The 25,108-nt window shown below is 67.0% G+C and overlaps 2 protein-coding genes and 1 long non-coding RNA gene across 10 annotated transcripts; 1 reads left to right on the top strand and 2 right to left on the bottom strand.

Moving 5' to 3' along the window:
* The first annotated feature begins 283 nt into the window (after positions 1–283).
* Positions 284–17,552, top strand: IDUA (alpha-L-iduronidase). 6 transcript variants are annotated; one of them, XM_025437034.3, is made up of 16 exons: positions 302–468; positions 921–1,061; positions 9,210–9,295; positions 9,409–9,516; positions 9,751–9,846; positions 9,928–10,130; positions 10,446–10,625; positions 10,734–10,950; positions 11,106–11,318; positions 11,405–11,526; positions 11,681–11,806; positions 11,885–11,961; positions 12,332–12,432; positions 12,600–14,922; positions 15,662–15,876; positions 17,177–17,552. In XM_025437034.3, exons 1-14 carry the CDS (start codon positions 314–316, stop codon positions 12,740–12,742), a joined length of 1,968 nt encoding a protein of 655 aa, XP_025292819.1. In that variant the 5' UTR covers positions 302–313; the 3' UTR covers positions 12,743–14,922; positions 15,662–15,876; positions 17,177–17,552. The 6 variants fall into 6 exon arrangements, with proteins under 6 accessions (XP_048964017.1, XP_025292819.1, XP_048964015.1 ...); XM_049108060.1 differs by having other exon boundaries at positions 284–468; positions 9,751–10,130; XM_049108058.1 differs by having other exon boundaries at positions 9,751–10,130; positions 10,848–10,950.
* On the bottom strand, positions 784–6,858 carry SLC26A1 (solute carrier family 26 member 1). 3 transcript variants are annotated; one of them, XM_035714704.2, is made up of 4 exons: positions 5,219–6,858; positions 4,686–4,822; positions 3,824–4,441; positions 784–3,260 (listed from the first exon to the last, which is right to left on the bottom strand). In XM_035714704.2, exons 3-4 carry the CDS (start codon positions 4,412–4,414, stop codon positions 1,731–1,733), a joined length of 2,121 nt encoding a protein of 706 aa, XP_035570597.1. In that variant the 5' UTR covers positions 4,415–4,441; positions 4,686–4,822; positions 5,219–6,858; the 3' UTR covers positions 784–1,730. The 3 variants fall into 3 exon arrangements, with proteins under 3 accessions (XP_035570597.1, XP_025292816.1, XP_035570598.1); XM_025437031.3 differs by having other exon boundaries at positions 4,700–4,822; XM_035714705.2 differs by lacking the exon at positions 5,219–6,858 and having other exon boundaries at positions 4,686–5,200.
* Positions 17,553–21,246: 3,694 nt separating the features above from the next.
* LOC125754790 (uncharacterized) lies at positions 21,247–24,793 on the bottom strand. The gene is made up of 2 exons (XR_007409631.1): positions 24,352–24,793; positions 21,247–23,632 (listed from the first exon to the last, which is right to left on the bottom strand). It is a non-coding gene; the product is annotated as an uncharacterized LOC125754790 (long non-coding RNA).
* Between the last annotated feature and the right edge of the window lie 315 nt (positions 24,794–25,108).

Below are 25,108 nucleotides of genomic sequence, written 5' to 3'. Positions count from 1 at the left end.
AAAAGGCCCCGCCCCTTCCCCGCCCCCACGGAGCCCTGCCCCTCGCCTCGAGGCCACGCCCCCGCAACAGGCCCCTCCCCTCCCCGAGGCCCCGCCCCCAGCGACACCCCCACAAGGCCCCGCCCCCACGGGCCCCGCCCCCTCACCCCGAGGCCCCGCCCCGCCCCGCTCCGCGGCCCCAGAACCCACCCACGTGGTGTGCGACCCGGAGGCGGAACCGGCCGGCGCGGCGTAGACCCGGGCTCCCGGAGCGCTGTGGGGACGCGCCCCCCGCCCCCGCCCCCGCCCCCGCGCCCGCGCCCCCCGCCCGGCCATGCGGCCCCCCGGCCCCCGCGCCCCCGGGCTGGCGCTGCTGGCCGCGCTGCTGGCGGCGCCCCGGGCCCTCGCAGAGGCCCCGCACCTGGTGCTCGTGGACGCGGCCCGCGCGCTGCGGCCCCTGCGGCCCTTCTGGAGGAGCACCGGCTTCTGGTGAGGGCTCCGCGGGGGAAACTGAGGCCCGACAGGCCCGGCCCGGGCTTCTGGGCCCCCGTGGCCTGCGGGAGAGCCGCGGCCCCGCCCTCGCGGCTGCACCCGGGCCCGCGGGAGGGGCAGGGCCCGGGACCGTCCAGGGGCAGGCGCCGTGACCTCGGCCGTCCCTGGGGTGACCGCACCCCACCCCCCCCCACCCCCCCCCACCCCGGCCCCAGCTGCGGCCCCGCCCAGGGGAGAAGGAGCAGGGTGCTGCCGGGGGGTGCTCGCCCCTCCGAGCCCCGGTCTCCGTAAACACGAGACTCCACCACAGCCTTCCTGCTCTTGGGGTCATTTTATTCCGGGGCGGAGCGGGGGTTGGCAGGCACTGCCCGGGCCGCTGCTGGAGCCTGGCGTCCTGGGCCTCCCGGGCCGTCGGGGGCACTAATGCCCGCCCCCTCGCTCTGCCCCAGCCCCCCCCTGCCGCACAGCCAGGCTGACCGCTATGACCTCAGCTGGGACCAGCAGCTCAACCTGGCCTATGTGGGTGCTGTCCCTCACGGGGGCATCGAGCAGGTCCGGACCCACTGGCTGCTGGAGCTCATCACGGCCAGGTGAGTGGTGGGCAGCTGGGAGAGCCGGCTGGGGGCTGGAGAGCGAGGCTGGGGCAGGTCAGGTGCGGAGGTGGGCGGGAGGCAGGAGGGAGGGGGGCCCATCGTCCACTGTTCCTCGTGGAGAGGCTGTGTGGGGGCCGGGTGGCCCCTGGACTGGGCACAGCTGGCTCCCCGCGGGGCTCACTGAGGGGCTCAGGGTCAAGGTGGTGTCTCCTGCAGTGGCTCCGTGGCTGGACACACCCACGCAGCCCGGCCCTGTGCTCACCGGTCAGGCCTTGGAGGAACGCGGCCCAGGGGCCCTGCCCTGCAGGCTGCAGGCATAGGGGACACCCAGGGGTGTGTTTGGAAGTCCAGAGACACAGAGATCCTCGCGCCCCCGGCCGCGGTGGGACTGGCACGGGACAGGCCAAGGGACCAGTACCTGATTGGCACCTGGGAGGCATCCTGACCACGTCGGGGCCCTTGTTCAAATAAGACGGTGACACCCAGCGTCACGTTGACTTGCAAGACCACTGTTGAAGCTCTTGACTTCAACGGGCCTGGGTCCCTGTGTGCTCCCTGGCTCCCCCAGGCCAGAGGGCACAGCCTCCGCTTGGAGGGTTGAGGTGATGGACACGGGTGACTGAGCCGGAGCCTGCCTGCCAGGGGCCCCGGGGTCGGGCGCTGGCTCTAGAGGGTGGAGTCGGTGGCTGCTGCCTCCCTGCGGCGGGCTCGGGCCACCTGCACGGCGCCATGCACGCTGTGGAACAGCTGCGCCTCCTCGGCCGCGTCCCCCGGGTCGTCCCCGAGGAAGCCACCTCTCCTCAGGGTGTTCCTCACCAAGGGGCTGCAGCAGGCCAGGAGCAGGGTGATGTCCAGGGCCCCGTAGTCCCGGCGCAGGTCCCGCAGCGTAGCCACGCCGGCTGCATCCAGGAAGAGCAGCGGGGCGCAGTCGATGACGACGGCGTGGAAGCCGCCCTCCGTGGGCATCAATGCGGCCGAGCTGCCCGCCGGGCCCAGGTCCACGCCCCCGACGGCGTCCCCCTCACCCGCGCCTGCGCCCGGGCCCCGCTCCTTCCTCCTGGCGGCGGCCTGCCCGGCATCCAGCCCCGTGAGGCCGTACAGCGACCGCAGGAAGAAGTCCTTGTTGGCGTAGTAGAGCGGCCCCGCGAAGCGGAACACCCTCACCCCGGGCTCGGGGACCAGGCCCTCGAACTCCGCGGCGTCCTCGTAGAAGCCCGTGTCCCCGATCTGGGCGAGCAGGACCGCTCGGGGGCGCTGCGTGCGGCCGGCCAGGCTGAGCAGAGACAGGACGAGGCCGGCCAGCAGCCCCGCCTCCACGCTGAGCAGCACGCACGTGGCCGCCGTGGCCACCCACACCAGCGCGTCGGCCGGGCTGAGCCGCCACAGCTGCGGCACGTCCCTCACCTTGCGCAGGGCCCCCCGCAGGCTGACCACGATGACGCAGGCCAGCACGCAGCGCTGCAGGTCCCGGAACAGCGGCGCCAGAGCCAGCAGGACCAGCAGCACCACGGCGGCGCTGACCACGCTGGACAGCTGCGTGCGGCAGCCGGTGGCCGTCTTCACCAGGGTCTTGCTCAGGGCGGCACTGGTGACGTAGCAGTGGAAGAAGGCCGGCAGCACGTTGCAGCAGCCCACGGCCAGCAGCTCCTGGTTGGCTCGCACCGAATAGCCGTGGCTCCGGGCAAACATCTCCGCCAGCGAGATGGAGAAGGCGGACGCCACGAGGGCCAGGGGCACGGCATCCAGCACCACGCGCCACATCAGCCCAGGGTCCGGCACCCGGGGGGCCACGAAGCCAGTGGGGATGTCCCCGGCCACGCTGGAGCCGAAGCGTTCGTGGAACTGCCCGTAGTGGGACACCAGCGTGGCTGTCACGATGACCAGCAGCTCCGTGGGCAGTGGCACCTTGAGGCGGTGCCGGCAGCGGTCTGCGAGCTCCTTGGCGGCCAGCAGCACGACCAGGCACGTGGCGCTGGTGAGCACGTCGCACAGGTTGGCCTGGCCGATGGAGCGCAGCAGGCTCAGCCACGTGCTGACCACCATGCCCAGCCCTTGGTGCCGCGGGATCTGCACGCCTAGCAGGTGCCTCAGCTGGGAGGTCAGGATGGTCACCGAGGCCCCCATGGCGAAGCCATCGAGCAGTGGCTGGGAGAGGTAGGCGGACACGAAGCCCAGCCGGAGGATGCCCATGAGGACCTGAGGACAGAGTGTGGTCAGGGCAGCAGGCGGCCGGGCGGCACAGGGTGGCCGTGGCACGGAGCCTAACGCCCCTTCGTCGCTGTTGTTCTTTCCTGAGTGAACTGTGTCCAGAGTCCCCTGCACACGCGTGTGCTCACACAGGCACAGCGGACCCTGGAGGTTCCCGGTCTGGTCCTCTCACACGTGCGGGCTCCAGACATTGGAAAGCAGCTCCTTCCTCCCGCCCTGCGAGTGGCACTGCCCCCTCCCAGGAGACCTGGGGCCCCTCGGAGGGTGACCCTGGGGTGGACAGGAGAGCCCTGGGTGTGGGGACGCTGCGGGAAGAGAGGCAGCCTCTCGGGGTCTCGCCCAGGACGGGAGACCGGGGAGCCATGTGGGCCACACTCGGGCCAGCCGCTCGTGTCGGGGCTGCAGGCCTGGGGGCCCACCCTGGGGAGCCGGCCCAGCCCACCTGGGCCCCTGCCCGCTCTGTCCTGGCCTTGTGGGTTAAAGCCGGCGTTCTCCGAGCCCCGACCCCATGCTGCCCTGGGCTTGGCCCTCTCTCGGGGTCGGCCCCTCACCTGGTAAATCCCGGCCACCAGGGTGAGGGCGGTGGCGACGCGAATGGCGTAGCAGTCCTGCCCGCAGTCCGGCGGCCCGAGCCCTGTGGCAGTGGCGGAGGCGTTGGCGGCGCTGCCGTTGGCCGCGGGCCCGGGGCCGTCCTGGGCAGGGCCAAAGCCGGCCAGCAGGAGCTCGCGGTCCACCACCTGGCCCACCATGAGGCACAGCAGGCTGAAGATCCCCACGGACACGTGGCGGGACGTGCCCATGACAAAGTAGATGAGGTTCGCGAAGAACGACGTGTAGAGGCTGTAGATGGGCTGCAGCCCCGCCAGCAGCGAGTAGGCGATGGCCTGGGGCACCAGGATGATGCCGATGACCAGCCCCGACATGACGTCGCCCGCCAGGGCCTCCCGCGGCCGGTACTGGCGCAGCCAGCGTGTAGCGGGCAGCAGATCCTGCACCCATGCCCAGGCGCCCCGCGTGCTGCACGTGCAGCTGCGCCACAGCCTGGCTTTGAGCGTCTCGCGCAGGCCCAGGGGCACCGGGGACCGCCTGCGCACCAGCACCGGCCCCCCGCCCCGCCGCGGGCACTCAGGGGACACCTCCATCCTGGCGAGCCACGCTCTGGGGAAAACCTGCAACGCAGGGGGCGTCAGGGCGGTGCGGGAGGGCCGCGCAGGGACCCAGGCCTCTCCCCTGCTCGCCGGCCACCTCCCTGTACGGCCCTGCCCCGTGCACGGCCGAGGCCCCTCCTGCTCCCCTCCGCACCCCTGGACCCTCGGCCACCCTTCCATCACCTCTGTACCCTGGGGGGTCCGCCCCCCCCACACACACGGCGGAGGCTCCTCCTCCTCCCCTTCTGCATCCCGGGACCCTCACCGCCCTTGCGTCACCTCTGCACCGTGGGCTTGGAGGGAGGAAGACGGCCCCGGATGCCCCCGATGCCCCCTGATGCAGAGACCCCGCGTCTGTGCTGGGAGGGCTGCTCCGACAGCGGCGCTGGCCGCCCCGGGTCCCTGCAGCGGAATTCCGGGACGTGCTTTGGGGGGGTGTCAGCGGGGCCGGCGGGGAGGGACGTTGGGGTGAGTGGCCTCTGTGCCCTGCTGGGGCACCCGGGGCCGCCCTGACGTGGGCTGGGGTCAGAGCCCATGGCTGCGTCCCTGTTCCGAGGTGGCTCAACCCCCAGGACTCGGAGTGGAGGACAGGCAGGCACAGGCCCCGTGAGCCCCGGGGGACCTGGGGTCGTGGTTCCTTCCCGGGAGGGCCTCCCGACCCAGGCCCCCCGCCCGAGCCCCCAGGGTCCAGGCCTGTGCCCAGGGTCTCCAGAGACTCCAGGCCGCCCTGGCCCCTTCAGCGGGGCTACCCCGCGGTGCGCCCGGGACTCCGCGGTCCTGCAGCCCCGGGGCTCTTACCTGCGGGAGCCCTGACGGCGGCGGCTGTGCTGGTCGGCGGGGCCGGGGCCGCGGGGTCTGGCCGGGCGGGGGCCGCCGGCTGCGGGCTGAGCTGGGCTTGCGGTTCAATGATTTACCCCAGAGACTGCTGAGTCATGGGCTCCCCCAGACCTGCGTTACCTGAGCGGCTAATCCAGGTGCTCCGCCCGCCCGCCCGCGAGCCCAGCTCCCAAACAACTGCGCGCCTCCCCGCCACCCCGCATGTGCACAGTGTGGGCGAGGGCGCTGGGGTCCTTGGGGAGGCGGGCGGCCGGTGAGCGCAGCCAGGCCTGGGCGGGGGCAGGCGGGCCGTGACCCCCAGGCTCCGGGGCCTGTGCGCGGTCAGGGCTGACCACGGGTGGGCAGAGGGCAGGGCCCGGGAGGCCTGGTGTCTTCACCCCCCATCCTCCCCCATTCTGCCGTGACACGGGCTGGTCTCTGCCGGAGCGTGGGTGCCGTGTCCCCGCGACCGCTGTGCACTGGGCCGCTAGGGCCCCGGGCTCTGTTCTGTGTACTGGGCGGGCAGAGGCCGCTGGCTAAGTGCGTGTGCACGTGCGTGTGGATTGCCGAGGGCAGGCGGCCAGCAGGCAGCAGGACGCGCCGTGGCCGGGTGTGCACCAGCAGATGTGCCCCACCAGTGACTCGCTGCGGGGTGCAGGTGGCCGTCTTTAAAGTGCTGTTCCGCTGTCAGTCGTGTTTCCGTGGAGTCTGCAGGTGCACTTCCACCACCCGGATCTGGGGGTCATGCGCAGAGGGCGCACCCCACGGGCGGCCTTGGCCAGAGCTCCTGCTGCGCTCCCGGGGCAGAGCTCGGGTCTTCCCTCCACAGTCAGCCTGGACCCCCTTGGCCTGCGCAGCTGTTTGCCAGCTCAGGAGCCGTGTCGGGGACGCGGGTGGACGTGGGGGGCAGCTCAGAGCCTCGGGCGTCCCTGGGGCCTGTAGGCGCTCAGGTGCTGAGGCCAGTAGCGGGTGAGGGGGCTCGGCCTTTGTCTCCTGCCCCAGCTCCTGCTCAGCCCCGAGCAAACCCCCGGGGGGGGGGGGGGCACAAGTTGTGTGACACAGAGGACTCTGGTGCATGGAGCGGTGGTGCCACGCACGTGCGTGCTGGGTGCTGGCGTGGGCCCCGGGTGACTCCGGGTGGAGGCCCGCTGTGGGAGGGGGCCCTGCCTCTGCGGGAAGGGGAGGGCGGCAGTGTCTGGGGCGCTGGGCCGCAAGCGCCTGGGGGGAGGCTCGGGCAGGTGGGGATAGTTCAGGGAGGGCTCCTTGGGGCCCGGAGCCCCCAACCCGCGGCTTGGGCGTGGGCCCCTCCCGCCGCCTCCCTGTGCATGGAGGCCGCTGGTGGGCGATGCCGTCTGCCCCGCGTGACCTAGGGCCCACTCCCCACCGCCCCGCGCCCCCAGCTGCAGACCTCACCGGCGGGGTTCACCCCCTGGAACCTCCCCCACGGGCCTTCTGGCCGGCCCTGGGCCACGGGGCCAGCTCCTGCATGTGGGCCTGGAATCACCGCTGTGAAGTGCCCAGTACACTGCGCTGCGAAGGCAACCGGGGGCCCTGGGCGCAGAGGCCGGACGCAGCTCCGCTCGCAGGGCGCCCCGCCCCGCCCTCTCCTGCCCCCCCCCCCCGCCCCCCTGCCCCGTCCAGGCCGACGCCGGGCGCGTAGGGGGCGGGGCGTGGCCGCGGCTCCGAGCTCCTGCCCCCGCCCCCCCTGCGCGCCCCCCACGCCCGCCCCGCGCACGTGCAGCCGGGCCCCCCCACCCCCCGCCCCGCCCCGCCCCCGCCCGCGCACTCACCCCGGGGCGCCGCTCCGTCCCCCGCGCACGCGCCGGCCCTGCGGTGGGGGGCGGGGGCCGCGCGCCCTGAATGGGCCCTTTGTGCCGCCGCAGCCGCCCGCGTGCCAGGAGCCGGAGGAGGCCGGGGCCGCGGACCGAGGCTGTCGTGGCCGGTCGCGCCCCCCCCGCCCCCGCCCCCGCCGCGGCCTCTGGCACCGGGACGCCCCGCGGGAGCCCTCAGCGCGGTCTCGCACGGCCTCCCGGGCCCCGACAGGTGTACTGGCCCCCAGGGCATCCCGGGCCGAGGCCGGCGGGGGGCGCAGGCTGGGGAGGGGCGGGAGGCCCCCCAGGCCCCGGCTCCAGCGGTGCAGGCCCGCCGGGCGCGGGCGGGGTGCAGGGGAAGGGGAGCCCCGCACAAGCAGCCCCCGCCCCTCCCCCCGAGCGGGACTTTGGAACCGTCTGTCTGCTCATTTAATTTTTACCCAACGCTTGTTGGTTTTGCTACCAGTCCTGACCTTTGGATGGGAGGGAAATGGGGGGGGTGAGCCCCGCGGCGGCCCCAGGGGTGGGAGGACGCAGCCCCCGGAGCGGAGCAGCCGCAGGCAGGGCTGGGAGCGGGGGACAGCGCGGCGCGGGCCGAGGGGTGCACGGGGGCCGCCGCCCCGTCCCGCTGCGCCACCCAGCGTCCGGCCAAGCCCTGGGCGGTGACCCCAGCCGGCGCCGCCCCACCTGGCGTCCACGCCGTCCGCCCGGCTGCCACGAGGGGGCGCACCGCAGGCCCCCCTGCCGTTGGCCACCTGCCCGGCAGATGGACAGACGGACAGACAGGGGAGCCCTGAGATGCCTGCCAGCCGCCTGCCCGTGCTCCTGGGCAACACCCCCACACTCAGTGCTGACACTGCACGAGCCCCACGGCCAGGTCCGCCCACGCCCCCCTGTGCCCCACACCCCTGCCCAGCCAGCTGCTCAAACCCAGGCCCGGGGCTCTGCGAGGCGGCCCCCGCACCAGCAGATGTCCCTCGACCGTGGCCCTGCAGGTGCGCCCTGTGCCCCGCCGCGCTCCAGGTGGCCACCACCCCGTCCTGGCACTTCACCCCGCCCCCGGGGGCCCTCTCCAGACCTCATGGCAAGGGCGGACCTCTGGGGACAGTGACAGGGTCAGCGGTGGTCGGGCTGGGGGGGTGAACGGGGGGAGGACGGCGGCCTCGGGGCCGTGACGCCGGGCCCTGGGATACCGCAGGGGGCACCTGCCGTGATGCGTGCACCCAAACCCACAGAGCGCACAGCCCATGGGGTTACCCTGACGCCCGTCTGTGGCCTGGGTGAGGACCACGCGTCTCCATGACACGCCCACTCCGGTGCAGGTTGGGGGGGCTGTGCCTCTGGGTAGGCGGGGGAAACGGGCTGTCTCCGTACCTCTTTCTCGGTTCTGCTGGAGACCTCAAACTGTCCCCAAAACGTCTAACAACGTCATGGCAGTTTTCTACTGGGATCTGTGAAAGGACTCCCCGTTTCACTGAGTTGGGGTCCCATCCTCACCGGGGTCATGAGGCCTGCGTGACCGTGTCTGTCACGACCACACCCTTCCTGCCCCAGGTCCACTAGCTTTCTGCTGCTTCGTTACATTTTCCCACCACAGGGCCTTTGCCCGTGCCACTCCGACTATTGTCCCTGGTATGCTCATTGCTGGCTCTGTCCCATTATCTAGCAGGTCCTAGGTGTCACCCCTGACGTCCCCTACCTCTTAAAGGTTCAAGTAGTTGCCTGAAGGTTCTATCCCCTTTGGGAACGTAAGCCTGGAGGGAACCAGTCCAGGAGGAGTGTAGTGGGGTGGGGCGCTGCGCCCTCCCAGTTCCCACTGCCTGCGGCACCTCCCAGAGCGTGGGGGTGCAGAGGAGGAGGCCATGGCGCCTTGTGGCCTGCTCCATCCTGTTGCACGTTCTTCCTGGGAGACCTGCCGCCTCCTGCCACCCCTGAGGCCAAAGCCGTTGCCGGCTCCTGAAGGCTTGGGGCGGGTTCCAGTGCAGGCTGGGCTGTGAGTGACCCAGAGACTTCCATCCTTAGTGTTTTCCAGGGGAGGGGCCGTGGGGCATGGGGACTGGAGTCCTGTGTGGCAATTTGCAGGCCCCCTACCTGCTCCAGTGTGGCCACAGGTCCAGCCGGGGTGCCGTCCCTCTGCCCTGACTCCAAGCGTCCTTCTGCAGGGAGTCAGCTGGGCAAGGCCTGAGCTACAACTTCACCCACCTGGATGGCTACCTGGATCTCCTCAGGGAGAACCAGCTCCTCCCAGGTAGGCCGCCAGCCCCGTCCGGGGACCTGGTCCCTCTGGGTCCTCACTGGCCGCGTGCGGAAGACTGGCCTCCGTAGGCAGGTGGCAGCTGACGGCCACCTTCTGTGTTGCAGGTTTTGAGCTGATGGGCAGCCCCTCCCAGCGCTTCACTGACTTCGAGGACAAGCGGCAGGTGTTGGCGTGGAAGGAGCTGGTGTCCCTCCTGGCCAGGAGATACATCGGTGGGTGGGCACGGGCCGCGCGCCCCGCAGGCGGTCCTCCCCCATCACCCAGGCCCCACGCCTCCCGAGCCACGGTCTCCTGATGGGGGCAGGGGCCGGGTGGGGTGGACGGGGCCCAGGGGAGCCACATCCTGGTCACAGCCAACATCACCATCAGCATAGGCGGGCCTCCCTGTGAGCTGGGGCAGGCGTGGCATTCGGGGGAACCATGGGTGACCGTGGGGCGCTCTGCAGGGAGGTATGGACTCTCATACGTTTCCAAGTGGAACTTCGAGACGTGGAATGAGCCAGACCACCACGACTTCGACAACGTGACCATGACCCTGCAAGGTGGGTGGTGCCTCCCGGGGTCCTGTGAGTGTGGAAGGGGGCCCTCAGGCACCAGGGTGTGGACGCCTGTCCCTGTGCCAGGCTTCCTGAACTACTACGACGCCTGCTCCGAGGGTCTGCGTGCTGCCAGCCCGGCCCTGCGCCTTGGCGGCCCCGGGGACTCTTTCCACCCCTGGCCGCGCTCCCCCCTGTGCTGGGGCCTCCTGGAGCATTGTCACAACGGCACCAACTTCTTCACCGGGGAGCTGGGGGTGCGCCTGGACTACATCTCCCTCCACAAGAAGGTACGGTCGTCCCTGCACCCCCTGCCTCGCACCTCGGCTCCGTGTCCCTGCCGTGCGGCCCCTGCATTGCCCCCCTGCTCCGTTTCCCTGCCCTGTGGCCCTTGCATCACCCCCCCGGCCCATGCTCCATGCCCCTGCCCCACACACCTGCCCTGCAGCCCCTGCATCACTCCCTGCCCCTGCACTGGGGCCCCTGCATTGCTCCCCGGCCCCATGCCCCTGCCCTGCGGCCCCTGCCCGCCGCCCCTCTGCCTGCACGCACTCCCGGGGCCGCAGGAGGGCTGCCCGCAGTGGTGCTGAGGTCAGTCTCCGCAGGGCGCGGGGAGCTCCATCTACATCCTGGAACAGGAGCAGGCCACCGTGCAGCAGATCCGACGGCTCTTCCCCAAGTTCGCCGACACCCCCGTTTACAACGACGAGGCGGACCCGCTGGTGGGCTGGGCCCTGCCGCAGCCCTGGAGAGCCGACGTGACGTACGCGGCCATGGTGGTGAAGGTAGGACCCCAGGCCCTGCCCGGGAGCGGCCTGCCCCGGGGCGGGGGGGGGGCGGGGGGCGGGCGGGCCTGGAAGCGCCTCCCGCCCGCCCGGCCCGCCCGCCCGCAGGTCGTGGCGCAGCACCAGAACCCGCCCCGGGCCAACGGCAGCGCGGCCCTGCGCCCCGCGCTCCTGAGCAACGACAACGCCTTCCTGAGCTTCCACCCGCACCCGTTCACGCAGCGCACGCTCACCGCGCGCTTCCAGGTCAACGACACGGAGCCGCCGCACGTGCAGCTGCTGCGCAAGCCGGTGCTCACGGCCATGGCGCTGCTGGCCCTGCTGGGTAACGCGGCGGCGGCGCGGGCCCGAGGCCGGGGGAGCGCGGGGCGCGCCCTGCAGGGGACGGGCGGGCTGGGGGCCGCGGGGGGCGCGGGGGCGGGCGCGGGGCGGGCGCGGGGGCCCGAGCCGCGCCCGCGACCGCCGCACCCCCGCCCGCAGACGGCCGGCAGCTGTGGGCCGAGGTGTCGCGGGGCGGGACGGTGCTGGACAGCAACCACACGGTGGGCGTCCTGGCCAGCGCGCACCTGCCGGCCGGGCCCCGGGACGCCTGGCGCGCCACCGTGCTGCTCTACGCGAGCGACGACACGCGCGCCCACGCCGCCCGCGCCGTGCCCGTGACGCTGCGCCTGCTCGGGGTGCCGCGGGGCCCAGGTGAGCCGCGCCCGGGGGCGGGGCGGGCGGGGCGGGGGCCGCGGGGGGCGGGGCGGCCGGCGTGGCTCCAGCCGCAGGCTCCGCAGGGCTCGTCTACGTCACCCTGGCCCTGGACAACCCGCGCTGCAGCCCCCACGGCGAGTGGCAGCGCCTGGGCCGGCCCGTCTTCCCCACGGCGGAGGAGTTTCGGCGCATGCGCGCAGCCGAGGTCCGCAGGGGCGGGGCGGGGCCTAGGTCAAGGGGGCGGGGCTGCGGGGCGGGACCGAGGGCCGCGGGGCGGGGCCTAGGTCAGGGGGCGGGGCCGCGGGCCGCGGGAGGGGCGGGGCCGAGACCGAGGCCCTGAGTGCCGCTCCCGTCCCCAGGACCCGGTGGCCGAGGCGCCGCGCCCCTTCCCCGCCAGCGGCCGCCTGACGCTCAGCGTGGAGCTGCGGCTGCCCTCGCTGCTGCTGCTGCACGTGTGCGCGCGCCCGGAGAAGCCGCCGGGACCGGCAAGTGGCCGCCCCCGCCCCCGCCGCCCCGGGCCCGCCACCCCCGCCGCCCCCATCACGGAGCCTCTCTCCCTGCAGGTGACCCGGCTCCGTGCCCTGCCCTTGACCCGTGGGCAGGTGCTTTTGGTGTGGTCGGATGAGCGCGTGGGCTCCAAGTGCGTGAGTGCGCTCTCCCCGCGCGCCTGGGGCCCTCCGGCCGCTGTCCCCCCGCCCGGCCCGCCCCTCGCGGCCACAGTGCCCACGGGGTCACTCCAGTGCTCCTCCCCGCCCCCCCCCCCCCCCCCCCCCCCCGGTTACCGCCGCACGGTGGCCCGGACCTCACACCCTGCTTGGCCTGGGTCGGGGCACCTGCAGGGAAGGTGTGCAGGTGGCGCCCAGGCTCCAGTCCCCTTCCTACCCCGAGAGCGGCCTGTGGCCCCTGCAGGGAGAGTCCAGGGCCCCGGGGAGGGCTCAGAGGGGGAATGCGGCTGAGTCCACCCCGTCCCCCCACCTGGGTGCCAGTCCTCCTCCCGTCCGACCCCCCAGGTGCCTGTGGACCTATGAGATCCAGTTCTCCGCGGATGGAGAAGTGTACACGCCCATCAGCAGGAAGCCATCCACCTTTAACCTGTTTGTGTTCAGCCCAGGTGTGCTTGCCACCCTGTGCCCTGCCCTTAGCAGCCCCGTTTCTGGGCCTCAGCCCGCGTCCCCTAGGGTGCGGCCCAGGGTTTGCCGAGCCCGGAGCTACGGAGCTCTAGACCCTTGGGGTGGGCCCAGGGGGGCACACATTCAACAGGTGTGTTTGCCTCCTCAGAGTCAGCCGTCACCTCTGGCTCCTACCGGGTTCGAGCGGTGGACTACTGGGCCCGACCGGGCCCCTTCTCGACCCGCGTGCACTACGTGGAGGTCCCTGCACCGTCAGGGCCGCCGCGGCCCAGTGACTGTGAGCGGTGCTGACCTCGGAGCCGCGGAGGCCAGGCGCTGAGATGGGCCTCCAAGGAAGGCCCTCGTCCGCCGGGGATGGACGCAGCCCGTCCGTGGGCTCCGCTCCTTCTGTGCTGTCTCACTCCCTTAAAGTGCCTTTGCGCTCACCAGTCTGGGTCGGCCTTTCTGGGCAGGCACGGGGCACACTGGGGACCGTGGCTGCCCTCAGCCTTACAGCTGGCAGTAGCGACGTGGGCCTGAACCGGCAGGTGGAAGGCCAGGCCCAGGCGGCCCCTCTGGCCCCCCCAAACCTGCCAGCCCCCGCATCTCACCAGCTGCCTTATCCTGGCGGGACAAGTTTCTGTTCCCTTTTCCCCGTGCGGGTGCCGTAGGGCCGATGCCCAGGGGCCCAGGCCTTGTGTGGAGGGCACTGTTCCTGCTGAGCGCTGCTGTCATGCAGGGCACAGGGGTGCGGCCCCCCTGCCTGACCACGAAGCCCCCTGCCAGCCCGCGCACTGTCGTGACACAGTGGGACGAACCACAGACCTCGGGGCTCAAGCCCAGAAGCGCGTTCCCGCCCAGTCCCGGAGTTCCTGCAGCCTGGTTCCTCCTGCACCACCCCCCTCCCCGGCTGCTGCGTCTCCTTGAAGGTTCTGTCTCCAAACTCGGTTCTATTTGGAGGCCCTGGGAGGTGGAAGCTCAACAGAAGGATCCCCGGCGGGGGGGGGCTGCAGTCCCGCCCCTCATGAGCAGCCCCCCCAGCTCTCCTTGGTGGTCGGGTCCATCGCGCCAGTAGGAGAGCGGCCTCTTCTCAGGGCCCCTGACAGAGGGGCCCTCTCAGCTTGCAGCTTACGGGTGGGGGCCTGGGTCCCCGGCGGGCGGGGGCCTCCTTGGAGGCCAAGACCTTCAAGCCCGCTGGCAGCGACCCCTCAGGCTGCGAGGCTGCTCCCCTCTCCCTTTCCGGGCCCCGCGTCGCCTGGCGTTTGCCCCGCAGCCGCGCTTGTGCCAGGCTGGCACCCCAGCCCCCTGCCGTCGTCCTGGTGCGGAGACCGCGGCGCGGGCAGCCCGGGGACCTAGCGCTGGCACCCCTGCGCTGCGCCCCTCTGCCCTGGGGACGCCACTGGCTCCGCCGTGCTCGCACTGCTCACGTTCCAGCCTGTCGCCGGGTGCCGGGCGCGTCCCCGTTCTCCGACCGCGCTGACGGGGTAGCTTTGCTCTGCGCGGATCTGGGGGTGGCTTTCGGGGCGTGGGCTCCGCGGCGGGTGCGGGGGTGACAGAGGCCTGGCCACGCGTCTCCCGTCCACTCCCGTGGGGGCTCCTCCCCAGCCCTCGTCCCCAGACTTCCCATCTGGGGCCTCACGAGTCTGGCTAGTTGGTCACCTCTGGGCTGCTACCTTCTGTGGAGCCGAGCTGGGGCCCCCGGGGTACGCCGGCGTGCGGCACACTTGCCCAGGTGTCCCAGAGCCGACGGGCAGCCCCCCGGGAGCCCCAGGTGTCTCCTGCTGGCACGACCCTTCCAGAGCACCGCGCGTCCTGGGTTCTCACCGGGCGCTGGCTCGGCCACCTCGGCCTCACCGAGACTCCGCGGCCAGAGCCTGTCGAAGGGATGAGTGACTCTGGCGGAGGACACGGCTGCGCCCTCGGGGCTGGGCAGGCGTCTCTGTCACAGGCCTCGGACAGCGTGGGCCGCTGGGCCGCCCGACACGCTGCAGGGCCCGACGCCCAGGACGTTGGCGGGTCGGGCCGCATGCCGCCCCCAGAGCGGAGTCTCCCGGCCCTGGCCTCTGAAAAGTGGGGGCCGCGGGGTGCAGAACTTACCTGCGCTACAGGACGTCCCGACATGTTCCAGGCCATCGGGTCCCTAGACCGTCCTGGAAGCCCCCGCCCCCACCCGGGCCATCGCACACCCCGTCCCCTCAGCGGGGTGTGTCCGGGGAAGCGGGACCCCTGGGGATCCGGCTAAGCCTGGAGAGGCGGTGTGGCCGAGGCCCTCCGCGGCAGGACGCCACGTCCCCTCGTGTGCAGGAAGCCGCCTCGGACTTTCTCCTTCGGGGGGAGAGCGTCTGCCAGGTCAGCCGCACAGCGAGTGAGCGCGCCGCCTTCCCGCGCAAACGCCTCGGCTGTGACTGGCGTTGCCGGGAGCTCCGTGCTCACCTGTCCTAGGGGCACCTGGCCGGTTCCGCGGGGAGCGTGGGAGCCCCGGCAGCTTCCAGGTACCTGATACCTGCGGACTCTGCAGTTTCCGTGGAAATGGGGAGGTTTGGGCTTGGGGGGGCGTCGGGGCGGGCGGCCCTCTCCCTGGGCCTGGCCACGACGACGCGAGCGGGAGGGGTCTGCGCAGGAGGGCCCCTTGGGGAGGCTGCCCCAAGCGCCCGGTGGCGACCGATGGCTTCCAGGCCACAGCGCTGGCACCAGCTCAGGGCGTCCTCCGGCAACCCCAGGAGCTCTGAGGGCGGGGACCCAAGTGGCCCAGGCCCCCCACGTGCCCGTGGCCACATGACGGTAGCTGGATGCCCAGCCTTCTCCCCAGGGCTCCCGAGCCGTGTGGGGCGGGGCAGGACGTATTTGCAGGCTCCCGGGAGCGTGCAGGGCAGAGGCAGGGCTCAAAGTGCGTGGACAAGGGGGTGAGGCGGGCGGTCGCGCGTGTGCCGTGGGCTCCACGGGCTTCCCAGGCTCCCTGTCCTGCAGCCCGTGTGAGGATCTGCACTCCGGTTGCTTCCAGGGGCCGAGGGGCGACCCCCGACCGCGTGGTGGCGCGGGGCGTGACGGCCAGAGGACACAGCAGGTCTCCTGCCATCTGTCCCCGGTCGTCCTCAGGCCTCAGGGTGTCCCCCCTTTGAAGACCGTTGCTCAGCAACTGGAGGCTCAGCGGGTCGGCGGTGGGTCGGGGGCAGCAGCAGGGCCTGGGTGCCCCCCTGTGGCCGCAGCTCCCTTCCCTCTCTTTCCTTTCAGGGGAGGGGCACCCGGCTTTACAGGCCCCGAGGTTGCTATGGCAACCCGCCCCTCGACATCACCTGCCCCCGGGGATCCTCCCATCCCCCCGGGTCAGCCCCAGTGCCTCGGACCTGAGTCCTGTGATGCCAGCAGCCTGCGTGGAAGGTCTGCGTGCTGGGGGCCCCGTCATCAGCGCCCTGGCAGGGAGGACCCCCAGCCCAGCTCTGATTCAGGTGCTGGTGGCAGAGGTGGCCGGGGCAGGGCCAGGGCGGCAGGCATGGGCATCAGCCTTCCCCAGGGGTGCGGGAGGAAGGAGGGGTGCCCCACAGGCCCGGCACTTCGGACCTCACCCTTGGACCCCTGCCAGGGTGCGCACAGACCCAGCCCACGTGGAAGCCAAGGCAGGAGGCAGGTGCCACCAACACCTGGGCATGACCTGGACTCCGCACGGGGAGGGGACGCAGGGGGCCAGGCGGGGGAGGGAGGGGTTAGACAGGCCGCGGGGGCGGTGGGACCCTTGTCAGGCTCCAGAAGGGCGGGAGGGGCTGTGGGAGGCCGTCCTGCGCCCAGAGCCTTGCCCACGCCTGGAGGGGGCACTGGGTCAGCCTGGGCGGTGGGGTATATGGAGCCTCCTGGACACGCACCCCGTAGGCTGCAGAGGCTGGGGGTGCCACCCAAGCACCCTGACACCAGGTCAGCCGCCTTCCTGGCACCCTCCTGGCCTAGGGTCTCCACCGGGGCTGGCAGGGGCCGGGGGCCGCCCCGCCCTGCCCCAGCCACTTGGGCTGCAGACGCCCCGCTCGGCCAGCACACGCGGCCGCAGCCCCCTTGCGTGCCCTCCAGCTGGCAGAAGGCCTCCTCCTGGGGCCCCGGGGCAGCAACAGAGCAGGCTGACCGGGTGACGGCGGGGAGCCGGGCTTCTCCGGGGGAGGCTCGCCCACCCGCCAGCGCTGGTCTGGACGGCCTGGCTTGCCCGGTCCTGCCCTGGCCTCGGTGGGGTGTCCTTGGGGACCTAGGGGCCCGAGGCCCAATCACAGGGTGCTGCTCAGCTCCAGGAGCCCTCACCCCATCCCGCGAGAGCCGGCCGTGAAGCACGAGCGGCGTCCTGCTGGGCGAGCTCCTTGGGGACGGCCGAGCCTGGCGGGGCCCTAGGCCGAGGCGGGGACAGGGGCTGCCCACCCGACCATGTCTGCGGCGAGATCGCAGCCGGCACCCCAAGTGTCCCTGGAAGGGGTCAGTGGGTCCAGGGCCTGGCACGGCGGGTGCAGAGTGGATGGGGGACGAGGCCTGCGCCGGGCCCTGTGAGGGGAAAGTGGGTTGTCAGGCTGACAGCAGCTCCTGGAGGGGAGGGGAAACCCAAAAGAGGGTTTTTTGTTTTTTGTTTTTTTAAAGAGGGGGTTTGTGCGAGAGAAAGCCAAGAGTGGTTTCCGGTCCGAGTCAGGTGTTCACGCAGCCGCCCAGCAAACACCGAGGGCGGCCCCTGTCACCGCCCGGAGGCCCCTCCTCTGACCCTCAACCTGCTTTGTCTTCTAGAACATCGCCACGACTGCAGAGAGCACGGCCTGGCGGTTCCGACGCGCGTCTGTCCGGGTCCGGTCCGGGGGCGCAGTCCCGATGGCGCGTGCCGTGGCCCCCAGGAGTCGCCACCCCTGCCCTGACCCGGCCGTCCAGTCCCCCCGCTGCTTCCTGTCGCCGTGGATCCCTGGCTCGTGTTACGCCGACGCCCCCAGACGACGCCGACTCCCTTTCCCGCCTGCGTTCGTCCCACCCCAGGGTGACTACCTGGGCTCCCCCGGCCGCGACAAGCTGATAGGTGCCGGGTGCGCACGTGGGTCACTTGGGCTGCCCCACGCCTGGGGAGTTCCCAGTGTGGGGCCTTACAAATAAAGCTGCCGCAGACGTTGGTGCACAGGTGTGTGGACACGAGCCTTGTTTTCTGTCGGGGGAACACCTGGGGGACGCGCAGCCTCGGGACTGGACTCGGAGCGGGCTTGGCCCCGGAGCGCCTGCTGCATGACTTCCCAGGGCAGGTGCCGGCGGCGCGGGAGCCCCGTGCCCCGCGCGGGACCCTCTCCCCTGCGCTGCCCTTGCCCCTCGGCACAGGCGCTAACACGGTTGGTTCTAGTGGCTTCTTTCTTGTAGCTCACGTAGAAGTTTCTACGCAGCTGGTCGTGTCACCTACCAATCAGGACCATTCTACTTACTTCTTCCCAACCTACTGGCTGGAACCCGCGGGGCGCCGCTGAGCAGCAGCCGGGAGCACGCCCGACGCGCGGTTCTGATCTTAGGGGCAGTTGGAGCTTCAGTGTTTGCAGCCGGGTGGCGTCGGCCACGGTGTTTCCTCAGGCTGGAGACGCCTTCCCTAGGTCGTTTCGAGAGTTTTGTTTGTTTGTTTTTTGTTTTTTTGTTTTTGTTTTTGTTTTTTTTTTTTTTGAGAGTTTTTAAAATCAGGAATGGTGTCGGTCCTCTGTCCGGTGCTTTCTCCGTCTCTACTGAGATCATGTAACCACCTTGCTGTTACTGGGGCAGGTTCAGGGGGCGCCTGGACGGCTGCATCCGCTAAGCGTCTCCGTTTCAGCTCAGGTCACGGTCTCGGGGCAGGAGATGGAGCCCGCCTGGGGCTGCGTGCCTGGGATCCTCTCTCCCTTGCAGCCGCCCCGTGCGGGGGCTCGCTCCCAAATAAATACGTAAATAAAATCCTCAAAAAGTATCTGGTAAGTCACATTAGTTGATCCTCAAATGTGAAAGCAACTTCGCGTCCCTGGGATAAGCCCCACTCGACCACGCTACGTCTTCACACGGCTGCTGGCTTCACAGGTGCGTTGGGGGGAATTCCCTTCCCTTCCCTTCCCTTCCCTTCCCTTCCCTTCCCTTCCCTTCCCTTCCCTTCCCTTCCATTTGTGCAGAATGGGTTTTATTTCCTCCCTAAATGATTTTTAGTGATCTCTGTGCCCAGTGTGGGGCTGGACCTCACCACCCTGAGATGAGGACTTGTAGGCTCGACTGGCGGAGCAGCCGGCGACCCCCACAAAATGTTTTCAGGAACGTCTCAGTGAAGTCCTCTGGGCTTGATGTTTCCTTTGTGGGAAGGTGTTTGCCGAGGAGTTCGCGGTATTCAGTGGGTCTACGCAGGCTCTCCGTCTCCTCCAGAGTGAGCTCTGGCAGCTTGTAACTTCCAGGGAGCTTGTCCACTTCACCTAATGTGTCACATCCGTTGGCATAAAGTCATTCATAACGCCTCCTACTGTTATTTTAATGTGTGTAAAATCTGTAGTTCTGTGTGGCCTCTCTCCCCCATTTATCAACAGTGTGTCTTCCCTCTTATTCCACTTCCATGTGTAAGATGATTTTATCGACTTCTTTTTTTTTTAAGATTTTATTTATTTATTCATGAGAGACACACAGAGAGAGAGGCAGAGACGCAGGCAGAGGGAGAAGCAGGCTCCACGCAGAGAGCCCGACGTGGGACTTGATCCCGGGACCCCGGGGTCTGAAGGCAGACGCTCGACTGCTGAGCCCCCCAGGTGTCCCTGATTTTATCAATTTCTTAAAGAAACAGCTTTAGGTCATTATTTTTCTGTTTTTCTGTTTTCCTTGATTTATCACGTGACCTTTATTATTCCTCATCTTCTGTCTACTTGGGGTTTCATCTGTTCTCATCTTTTCTAGCTCCTGTACGTGGAAGCCAAGGTTACTGGTTTGAGACATGTCTTTTCTAAAATAAGCGGTGCTATAGGTTTCTCCAAGGACTGCTTTAACTGCATTCCAAATAAAGGGTCCTTTTACATGTTGTCTTTTCATTTCCATTCAGTTCAAAATAATTTTTATTTTTCCTTTTGGTTTTTCCTTCAATTCATGGAAAATTAAGAAGTGGATTATTTGGTTTACAAATATTTGAGAATTGTCCAGATAGCTCTCTAATATAATTGTAATGTGGTCAGAGAACATTCTTTTGATGACTTGAATTATTTCACATATGTTGAGACTTGGGCCCAGAAGATGAAAGACTCTTCTATAAATATCAATCAGGCCGGTTAGTTGGCAGCCTTCTATGTCCCTAATTATTTTCTGCCCACTTGTTGACTCTAATATTGGGAGAAGACAGAGGAACTCTGCATATGTGGATTTTCTCATTTTCCCCAACCAGTTTTTGACTTTTATTATCTGTCATTAGGTTCATGCACATTTAGGGTTGTTGGGTCCTTTTGGTGAAGTTGTCAGTTTCCTTTTATGAAATTATGCTATTTATCCCTGGCGATATTCTCACTGTGAAATCTCCTTCGTCTCTACCTTCTTTTGATGACTGTCCATGTGGGATAACTTTTGCATCCTTTTATTTTCACCTATTTGTGTCTGTATGTGAAGTGTGTTTATGTAGGTAGCACGGCGTTGAATCTTTCTATTTTACCCAATCTGGAACCTCCGCCATTTATTTACTTTTATGCATTTTTAAAATGTATTCATATGAGAGAGAGAGAGAGAGAGAGCACGAGCAGGAGGAGGGTCAGAGGGAGAAGGAGAAGCAGACCCCTCACTGAGCAGGGAGCCCGATGCGGGACTCCATCCCAGGACCCTGAGATCATGACAAGAGCTGAAGGCGGACACTTCACCAACGGAGCCCCCAGGCGCCCCAAAAACCTCTGCCTCTTAATTGAGATATTTAAACTATTTACGTTTAGTGTGATTACTGATGTGCTTGGGTTTAATCTACCATCGTGCTATTTATCTTTTATTTCTCTTGTCTGTTATTCCTCTTTTTCTGCTTTCTTTCTTCTTTCTTTTTCTTTTTTTAATTATGCCATCTGTCTCCTTTGTTGCCTTATTAGGTGTAATGCTTTCTTAGGCTATTTTGGTGACTGCTTTGGGGTTTATCCTTGGGGATGTGTCCTGTCCAGTGATGTGATGCCATCTCCATGCAGTAGGAGCCCTGCGACGCCGTATTTCCACTTTGCCCTCCCAGCCCTTGTGTCTGTGGCCCTAGGCCTTACTTCGTCGTGTGATCTAAGCCCCACCACACGCTGTTGTAATTTTTTGCTTTAAATAGCTGGTGGGGGATCCCTGGGTGGCGCAAGCGGTTTGGCGCCTGCCTTTGGCCCAGGGCGCGATCCTGGAGACCCGGGATCGAATCCCACGTCGGGCTCCCGGTGCATGGAGCCTGCTTCTCCCTCTGCCTGTGTCTCTGCCTCTCTCTCTCTCTCTCTGTGACTATCATAAATGAAATTAAAAAAAAAAATTAAATAGCTGGTGGTCAGGGCGCCTGGCTGGCTCAGCCGGTAGAGTGTGCGACTCTTGTTCCCAGGGTTGTGAGTTCAAGACCCTCATTGGGCACGGGTCCTGAAAAAAATAAAGAAATGGCTGATTGTGTTTTACAGATTTTAATAATAAGAAAAGCATCTTTATTGTTACTCACACAGCTACTATCTCTGATGCTCTGTTCTCCTTCTCCTCCTTAGGATTACTTGGTGGGTGTGAGTGTGGCTTCAGGTTTCCGTCTGGTGCCCAGAGGCTGTCCTTTACCACTTCTTGTAGTATAGATTTGCTCGTGATTAACCAGCTCCTTATGTCTGAAAAAAGTCCTCATTTCATCTTTTTTTTCCAAATGACATTTTTGCTGATAAACAATGTAGGGTTGGCAGATTTTCTTTCTTTTGGTTCTGTGGAGAGTTGGCTCCACTGTCCTTGTGCATTGTTTTCATCCAACAGGAATCAATAGGACATCCTTTTCTTTGCTCTTGTATACAAAATTTTTCCCCTGGATACCTTTATTTTTGTTTTGTTTTAAGATTTATGTAAGAGAGAGAGAGAGAGGTGGGGAGGCAGGGAAGCAGCAGAGGGAGAGGAAGAGTCCGGAGCAGACTCCCTGCTGAGCGCAGAGCCTGAACTGGGGGGCTCCATCCCACAATCCTGAGACCACAACCCTGGGATCCCGACCTGAGCCAAAACCAAGAGTTGGACGCCTTCCTGACTGACCTACCTGGACGCCTCATCCCCCGGATACTTTTAAGCTGTTATTTCTGTAACTGGTCCTCGGCATTTTGAGAATGACGTACATGAGTTAGTGTAGCTTCCTCCATGTTTCTTGTGTGTATATTTTGTTGAGTTTTGGGGAACTGTGGATTTCTGTGTTTCACCACATTTGTGAAAATTCTGGCCATTTTCTCAAGCTATTTTTTCTTTCTCGCTCCACTTCCTATGCTCGGGGGACTCCAGCTCCACCTGTACCTCACTGTGGGGACTTGCCCAAAGGCTCGCTGACACTTAGTTCATTTTTCTTTTCAGGCAATTTTGTTTCTGTGTTTGACTTGGACAGTCTTTATTGCTTTGACTTCAAGGTCACAATGTTTTCTTGTGCAATATTCTATTAATCACATTCAATATATTGTTTATCTCAGACATTCTAATTTTCATTTCTAGAAGTTCAGTTTGAGGCTACCCGGGTGGCTCTGTGGTTGAGCATCTGCCTGCAGCCCAGGGTGTGACCCTGGGTCCTGGGATCGAGTCCCACATCGGGCTCCCTGCATGGAGCCTGCTTCTCCCTCTGCCTGTGCCTCTGCCTCTCTATCTCTGTGTCTCACGGATAAATAAATAAAATCTTTAAAAAAATCTTACATGTCTCTACTGAACATAATTATCCCTTTCTGCAGCAGCTTGAACCTATGGAATATAGTCACAGTAATTCTGCTGTGTTTGTTATATCTGAGTTAATTTTGAGTGATTTCCCCTCATTATGGGTTATAATTTCTTGTCTCTTTTCATGCCTAATGATTTATGGTTGTAGGTCATAGATTGTGTACTTTTTTAAAGATTTTATTTATTTATTCATGAGACACACAGAGAGAGGCAGAGAGCAGGGAGCCTGATGTGTGACTCGATCCCGGGACCCCGGGGTCACGGCCTGAGCCCACGGCAGACGCTCACCCGCTGGGCCCCCGGGCGCCCACACGTCGTCCGCTCTACCTTCTGGGTGCTGGGTGGTTTTACATTCCTGTAAATATCCTGTACTTCTCTCTGGGGTGTAGTTCAGGTATGTGGAACCTGCGTGGTCCTTTGGGGCCTCGTCCTTAAGCTTTGTTGGGCGGGACCGGAAGCACATGTAACCTGACGTTCATCGTTTCCCTGCAACCGAGGCAGACCCTTCTTTCTGCTCTGACGCCCCTTCGGTGGGAGGGTCTCTACCCTGGGGGTCAGATGCGCTGGGGGCCGCGCCCTTCTGGGCGGTGCTGGTGCTCCCCGCGCGGCCGGGACGCCGCTGCAGGTCCCCGGGGTCCCCCTCCGCACGGCTCTTCGTCTCCAGGACTCTACCCTGTGAACTCTGGCCACTCGCCGCCCCGAGCCCCCCGGCCCTGTGCCCCAGCGAGGGGGACCCCTGGGCTCTGCCAGGGTCCCCCCTGCCTCTGCCGACCCTGGAGGCACTGCCGGCAGGAGCAGGATGCCCGGGACCTCCCGCTTGCTTCCCGCTCGCAGGGATCACGGCCTTCGCTGTCAATGCTCTGCGTGTCCGGAGCTCTTCTGTATTCTTATTTCTGCCGTTTCCCCCCGTTTCGGGCAAGAGCATGCGAACCTGCCCCCTGTCACCTCACCGGGAGCGGGAGCCGAAGCCGCACGTCAGCTGTCTCCAATTCCCGGCCCAGCGCTCCCGCCATCTGAGCACCGCCCGGCCCTCGCACCTGCTGCCAGGATGCCACCCTGAGGGCGGGCCCCGGCTGCGGGCATCCCGTCCCCGGCCCTCTGACGGAGCCTGGCACGGAGCCGGGGCGCCGCCTGTCGGGGTGAAGGACAATGTGAAGAGCACCATGTGTGGGGCCCACTGTGCCACCCCAGGCTAGTTCTGCGGGGCAGATTGTGGCGGGGGGGGGGCGTGGGACGGAGACCGGGAGCTCGTCCAGTCGTGCCAAGTCTCAGTGCTACAGCCGCAGGGCTTGAACCGGCGTCGTATTTCAGGTCCGGCGTCCTGAAGGGCCAGTGGGAGCTTGCCAGCGGGAGGGCTTCCTGGAGGAAGTGGCCTGGGCTGGACATCCAGACAGGCCTGGCTCCCGCCTGGGGACTCAGAAGTGGGGAGGCCGGGGAGGGGGTCCGGGTGCCCTTTGGTGGGGGACACCTCTGCCAGGGGGTAGTGCATGCCCGCACGGGGAAGTGGGCCGGCAGCACTGGGGCCCCCCACCCCCGGCAGGTCTCTGGGACCCTACCCAGCCCCGGCTGAGCGGGCCACGCCTGCCCCCAGCCTGTGGTGGCTCAAGGGTGCACGAGCCCGCCCTGCTCCCCACCTTGTCCCCACCGGCTGGCAGTGCCTCCCATTCCGCTCACTTCCTTGTCTCTGACCTCCCCCCACCCGGGGCCACCTTTCACACACCTGCCTTGGGCAGCCCTACACACCTGCTGGAGCTTTTCACGCTCCAGTTGTGTCTCCTCACAAACCTGTTCCGAAGTCCGGGGCAGCCTTGGTGCTCACGAGAAGCCCTCCGTGCACCTGCCCACCTTGTCCCAGAGCACCTGTCTGTGACCCCCCCAGGGCCTGCCCCCTTCTCTGGGGACCCTGAACCAACTGTCCTTGCTTCCCCCACCCGCAGGGCCGGAAGGGAGTGGCGGGTCTGTGGTTCGGGCCTGCCCTTGGGGCGCAGATGGAGCGAGGGAGGGCTGGGCTCGCCCCGGCTGGGCCGTGTGGTCCTTACATGGGTCTGGGCATGGGACCTGGGAACCCGCCTTCTCACCTGCTTGGGAAGCCTGGGTCTGGGCGTTCTGGACCTCCATAGGCCCTGGCTGTTGGCACTGCATGGCCCCGCTCCCCTGGGCCTTGGGCCAAGGCCTCTGCAGCGTTGGTCTTCCCTAGGAGGCTTCCTGGAAGAGGGGACTCCTTGGGGGACAGAAGCTGTTTGGGTCAGGGTCCTGATGGGGCGGCATGGGTTAGGGTCCAGAGGGGATTGAGAGGCTGCAGGGGCTGTTATCTGGCCCCAGTTTGGGTGAGGGCGGGGATGCGCACAGGACCCAGCTGTCCAGGGCCTCAAGGGTCATGGGGCTTACGTCCAAGGCACCTGGATCACGGTTGTGTTTTAAATTGAGTTTTCAAATTGGAGAGAAGCGACAGCGGAGGGGACGCGGGGAGAGCCTGGCCAGGGTGGGTCAGAGGTGGGGAGGCCCTGATGGGCGGCGGGGCAGGGCGGGGCAGGGTGGCCAAGGACCCGAGACCTGCCCGCCCGGGCGCGGCCCCCTGGGAAACCTTGGCCGGGCCGCTTCGGTGGCCTCGGCTCCTGCGGGGCCCCGGGTGACAGCCCCCCTCGCGGCGGGCGGCGGAGACACGTGCCCTGGGTCAGGGGGCCTCCGAGCGGAGCCGCTGTGCCCCAGCCCCGCCGCCGGGTCCGGCCAGCGCCTGTCGCCCCCCTGCTGCCCGCGGCCCCGGGGACGCCTCCGGCCGACCGTGCGCCCCTCCCGCAGCCAGGGGCGGGCCCCGGGGGTGGGGTCTGCGACGCG

Source organism: Canis lupus, chromosome 3 (genome assembly GCF_003254725.2).
Source record: "Canis lupus dingo isolate Sandy chromosome 3, ASM325472v2, whole genome shotgun sequence".
Lineage (NCBI taxonomy): Eukaryota > Metazoa > Chordata > Mammalia > Carnivora > Canidae > Canis > Canis lupus.
Note: the sequence above shows the minus strand (reverse complement) of the source record. Positions and strands in the feature narration are given on the sequence as shown.

Bases quoted from the DNA above. Each gene is read 5' to 3' on its own strand.
- IDUA (XM_049108060.1), top strand. From the start codon at position 314: ATGCGGCCCCCCGGCCCCCGCGCCCCCGGGCTGGCGCTGCTGGCCGCG. The intron at 9,517-9,750 runs GTGGGTGGGCAC...GGCGCTCTGCAG, and splicing joins CCTGGCCAGGAGATACATCG to GGAGGTATGGACTCTCATAC. The intron at 11,962-12,331 runs GTGCGTGAGTGC...CCGACCCCCCAG, and splicing joins GATGAGCGCGTGGGCTCCAA to GTGCCTGTGGACCTATGAGA.
- SLC26A1 (XM_035714704.2), bottom strand. From the start codon at position 4,414: ATGGAGGTGTCCCCTGAGTGCCCGCGGCGGGGCGGGGGGCCGGTGCTG. The intron at 3,261-3,823 runs GTGAGGGGCCGA...CTCTGTCCTCAG, and splicing joins TGGTGGCCGGGATTTACCAG to GTCCTCATGGGCATCCTCCG.